At 33.8% G+C, this 5,111-nt stretch overlaps 1 protein-coding gene across 1 annotated transcript in view; it reads left to right on the forward strand.

Moving 5' to 3' along the window:
* Positions 1 to 2,379, forward strand: part of LOC117173635 (beta-1,4-glucuronyltransferase 1) — a 106,191-nt gene extending 103,812 nt beyond the window's left edge. The window contains exon 4 of the mRNA XM_033362276.1: positions 2,224 to 2,379. Within this exon, the coding sequence (XP_033218167.1) occupies positions 2,224 to 2,379 (156 nt within the window). The remainder of the gene's footprint in view (positions 1 to 2,223) is intronic.
* Positions 2,380 to 5,111: the final 2,732 nt, after the last annotated feature.

A 5,111-nucleotide genomic window follows, 5' to 3' on the forward strand; every position in this document is an offset into this window, starting at 1 on the left:
ATGCATTATTATATTTGAGAATATTTGAAATACTGTAAAAATTTTGCATGAAAAAATGCAACTTTTGGATTTTTCATTATTTTGTATGCTGTCAAAATTTGAATATTTGATTTATCAAGAAAATTCAAAAAGTTGTTAGGATAATCTTCTAGGGCTTTTAAAAATCAAGCTTTTTCTTCTCTTGAAATTTTTTCATATTGTCCGTTAATTGGCTCTAAAGGTTTATTTTTGTGTGTCTTTTGGAATTTTATAAATGCTATAACTCTAATAATTTCTAATTTCATGAAAAAAGTCATTATATAAATTTTTGAACTTTTTAAATACTATGAATAACCATACAGATAATTCTCAAATTTTGAAAAATGGTCTCAAAAATATTCAAAAAGCGCACACTTTTAAAATTTTTATCCAAAATGGCTGGCAAACGAACTTGACCTTTAGTTTAGGACACTGAAAGAGTGTACCAGAGGCCAATAAAATAAATTGATTTTTTTTTAAAGTTATCGTGCTGACAGACAGACTGACAAACACATTCGTCAAAACCTATTTCTGAGATTCAGGAGATCTCAACACGCGCAGATTTGACAAAAACTGGGAGGGGGGGTTATCAAATTTTACACATATCTAATACCTTCCCTGATGGGAATGTAAAAAAATCATTAATACAATTTGTTTACTCTGCCTTCGGTAAAAAAATGGTATCTATTTATTTTGGCTTAGCTGTTGTCGTGCGTCGAAAAATTTTTGTATTTTTAACGTTTATTTTATAAATAAAACAAAAACTACGTGTCCTATAAAAAAGTGATTATTAACAAATTTGTAGATATTTTTTCGGTGCATCATAATTGTTTTATCATTTTTTTCCCTATCTTGCATAATTTGACCGCAAAATGCAATTTTTTCTTCTTGTTTAGTATTTGTGCGGTCAAAATTTGAATTTTTAATTTTTCGATAAAATTCAAAAAGTTGATATGGTAATCTTGTAAGGCTATCGGAAATTAACATTTTTCTTTTTAAGTGTTATGAACAACTGTACAGAGAATTTTTCAATCATGAAAAAATGTATACTCAAAAATTTTCAAAGTGGGCTCACTTTTAGTATTTTGATCCAAAATGTCTGACTAACGAACTTGGCATTTAGCTTAGTAAACTAAAAGAGTGTACCAAAAGCCAATCTAATAGATTAATTTTTTCAAAAGTTATTGTTCCCACAGACAGATAGACATAAAGACAGACTTAACGACAGACAGACACATTCGTAAAAACCTGTGTTTCGGATTCAGGGGTCTCAAAACGTCGACATTTAATAAAAACTGGAGGGAGTCAAATTTTACACAAATCTAATACCTTCTCTGATGAGAATGTAAAAAACTGAAGTTAAATTTGGTTGCATATAAAATATGCCGCTCTTAAAGTTTACATGCTATTTCCCTAAAGTTATCCTACGATGGAATAAAAGCTGTCGCTCTGCTACCCTGTCCTTATCAGAAACAGGAAAACGTCATGGTATGAGTGAATTCGAGGTCTAAATGGGGATACCAGATTTAAAAGAACACAGAAAAAAAAGCTAAAATTTGTTGTAGGTAAGACTTGCAACAGTTAAAAATTAAACATATTTCAGCGAAAGTTTCACCGATGTCAGGAGAATAATTCTGATCTTGTCTACTGCGTGACACTGAAATGTGCAAATTTCGGTAAAACATGTAGAATCAACAGCAGAAATACGAAAAAAATAGGTTTTGCTGATATATCTCCTCCGAAATAAATTAGACTATGGTAGATGCATTAAATCTTATTTAATACTATTTAGTAAAAAGCCTAAAAAAGCAACTGTCAGGTGAAAATCTCCAGTTCCCTCCAATTAAATGAAGTTAAACGACGATAGATAGCGCTGGCGTCGTAATTCTCGCCAAATTCCTATTAAAAATGGATCGATTAGAAGGCGAAAAATTATCCTGTCAAGGTTAAAGATTGGAAATTATCTTCGATTAATGTAAAGTTTATCCGGCAATGTTCATTGTCGTTGCGGTGAACCTTTCATCTGGAATCGAAGTAAACTCTATCTTTCGTTTTTTCTGTGATGAAATCATGCGAAAGTGGAATTTAAAATTCTCAGGTTCTCGGGAGGAAGATTCTGAAAATTATCTCGTCTTATTGAAGGTAGATCAATTTGCACAGTAAATTATAATGTGAGGTTGCGATTGCTCTCTTTCGTTTTGTCAGGTATTGCTCTTAACTGGTATAAAAGCATGCAGTCCAATTGGCATAATTTTGACCAATTTGCTTCCGATTTTTGCTCAAGATTCGCTGATTCCGATTTTCAATTCGAGTTACGTCAAGAATTCCATCGGGGGACTCAAGGCGAACGAGAATCGGTAGCCGACTATCTCACTTGTATGTTGGCAATGTATGATATATTAGATCCCCCTTTAATGAGTGAGAAGAGATTAGCTTTGCACACCACAATCTTTACCACGTCTACAATTGACAATTCCGCGTCATCAAATACATGAATTTGCTCAATTAGAACAGCTGGATCTCGCGTCAGAGAAAAGTTATAGGATAGCAAGCTGGCTGATCGAGAAATTACAGGCAAAAGTCAGGATAGACGGAGAGAAAGGATCAATATGTTAGAAGAGCAACCGAAAGCTGTCGTAAATCTGGAAGACGTGATCGAAAACTTCTTCTTATTGAAAGATCTTGATCTTAGGGCCAACACAAAGCCTAAGGAAAAACATAAAACTCCACCATGTAAAGATACACCCCATAGAGGCCACATATACAATACATCAAGTCGCACAAATGCTTCAAACCCTTTTCTGCCACAGAGCACTCCTGAAAATAATCCCAGTCAAGAAAATAGTACCCCCATGCTATCTTGCTGGAACTGTAAGAAAACAGGACAACGTTTTTCCGATTGTTTAGAACCAGTAAATTAATGGTCTGAAATTAAAGTATCTTGTGATAAAATAGATTTAAATCCCTTAACTCCAGTCGACCAAGGTAATGAGAGAGACGTAGCAGAGCGACAAGATAGTTTCAAGTTTAAAAATTATAGTCCCAATGTAGAACCCATTCTGACCAGTAGAGAATTCATACCCACCATCGTTCCTGAACCTTATTTGAGCCTAGAATATTCTCCTGTTCTCAATCCTTTTCTAGACAAAGTTGAGCAACTAAGCAGTCTGCCTATAAATCTTAATCCCTTTGAAGTGATTCCTTTTGAAAAATTATCTCTTGCACTTTCACCCCTTCCTGAAGACAAGCCAAGTCAACTTAAAGAGTTAGACCCAGAGAGTAGTGCCAATAAGTTTCCCGTCATTCCCATATTAAATTTAGCTGAATTAACATCTCGTCCGACGCAGTAAAAGTTCTAGTAGACAACGGTGCTTCTTGTTCGTTTATAGGTCCTGAGAGTATGAAAATTGTTAAGAATTTGGGTTTAAGGATCGAAAAATGTCACGGTTTAGTTCAAATGGCAAATAGTCAAGTCGAATAAGTACCGCAAGAAGATATAACCATTGAGGAGATGAAAAATAAAGCCCGGAAAATTCGAATACGCATATTACCATCCCTCCCACTCGCATTTACCATGGGTTTAGATCTCTTAAAAATGTTATATGTTCAGGTAGATTTCGAGGATAGAACGTGGTGGTATAAGGAGGATCCGTTTAGAATTCATAACTTGGAAGTGGAAGAATGGTCAGGAGATAAATGTTGTCACTACCTAGGTTCAGCCAATGAAGTGACGAAAAATTAGGCTTATCCCTTCCCCCAAATGAATAGTATCCTAGATAAGTTGCGTCGCCCAAAATATATTTTACCCTAGATCTCCATAAATGTTTCCTTCAAATCCCTTCAGAATGCAACAGTTGAAAAGAGTATTAAAATTTTTAGATTTTATCCAATAATATCGGATAGTTTTGGATAGAGTATGATAGAGTCGGGTGGCATCGAATTATATTGTAATGTATCTGATAGTGTCGAAAGTATCGTTAAGGATCGAAAGTTATCGGTTCTTCTCAGACAGTATAGAATATTATCAGGTAGTATTGGATAGTAATGAAAAGCATCGAAGGTATCGGACAGTATCGGACAGTATCGGATAGTATGGAATAGTATCGGATAGCGTCACATAGTATCGAATAGAATTTGACTGTAATTAAATGTATCAAAAGTATCGAAAAATATCGGATGTAAACGAATAGTCTGGGATAGAATCGGGTAGTATAAAATAGTATCGGATAGTATCTGTGAGTTTTGTATAGTATCAGATATCGGAAAATATCGGACATTATAGGATAGAATCGGATATTATCTGATTGCAATTGATACTATCGAAATTTTCGGGTTTTATTAAATAGTGTCTAATAGTATCAGATATTAACGGATAGTATTTGATTGTATCGGATAGCAATGGAGAGTCTTGTATAGTATCATATATTATCGGATTGTAATGGATAGTGTTGCATAGTATCAGAGAGTATTGTATTTTATGGAACAGCTTTAAATATTATCGTATAGTATCGGTCAGTATCGTATACTATCGGTTGGAATCAGATAGTATCATGGAGCTTCGTACAACGTCGAAAAAACTGGTTTATATCGAATAGTGTCAGATAGTATCGGATAGTACCGGACAGTATCGGATATTATAGAATTAAAATGGATTGTATTAAGATTTTCGGATTTTATAGAATAATATCGGATAGTACCGGACACTATCGTATAGTATCGAATTATATAGAATCCTATCAGGTAGTATCCGATTGTTATGGATAATATCAAAATTATTGAATAGTATCTGATTATATTGTATAGTATCAGGCAGTATCGGATTATAATGGATAGTATCGAAAGTATCAAATAGTGCAGAATAGCATTGGATAGTACCGGATAGTATCGGATATTTTCCTATAGTATCCGATTATATTTTATAGTATCAGATAGTAACGGATTGCAATAGGTAGTATCGACAGTATTGAATTATATTTTATAGTATTAGATAGTATAGGAGTATAATAGATTGTATCGCAAGTATCGGATTGTAATAGATAGAATCGACATTTTCGGAATTTATTAATATATCCTGCGGTTGTCCTTATGACAAA

Source organism: Belonocnema kinseyi, chromosome 5 (assembly GCF_010883055.1).
Source record: "Belonocnema kinseyi isolate 2016_QV_RU_SX_M_011 chromosome 5, B_treatae_v1, whole genome shotgun sequence".
Taxonomy (NCBI): Eukaryota; Metazoa; Arthropoda; class Insecta; order Hymenoptera; family Cynipidae; genus Belonocnema; species Belonocnema kinseyi.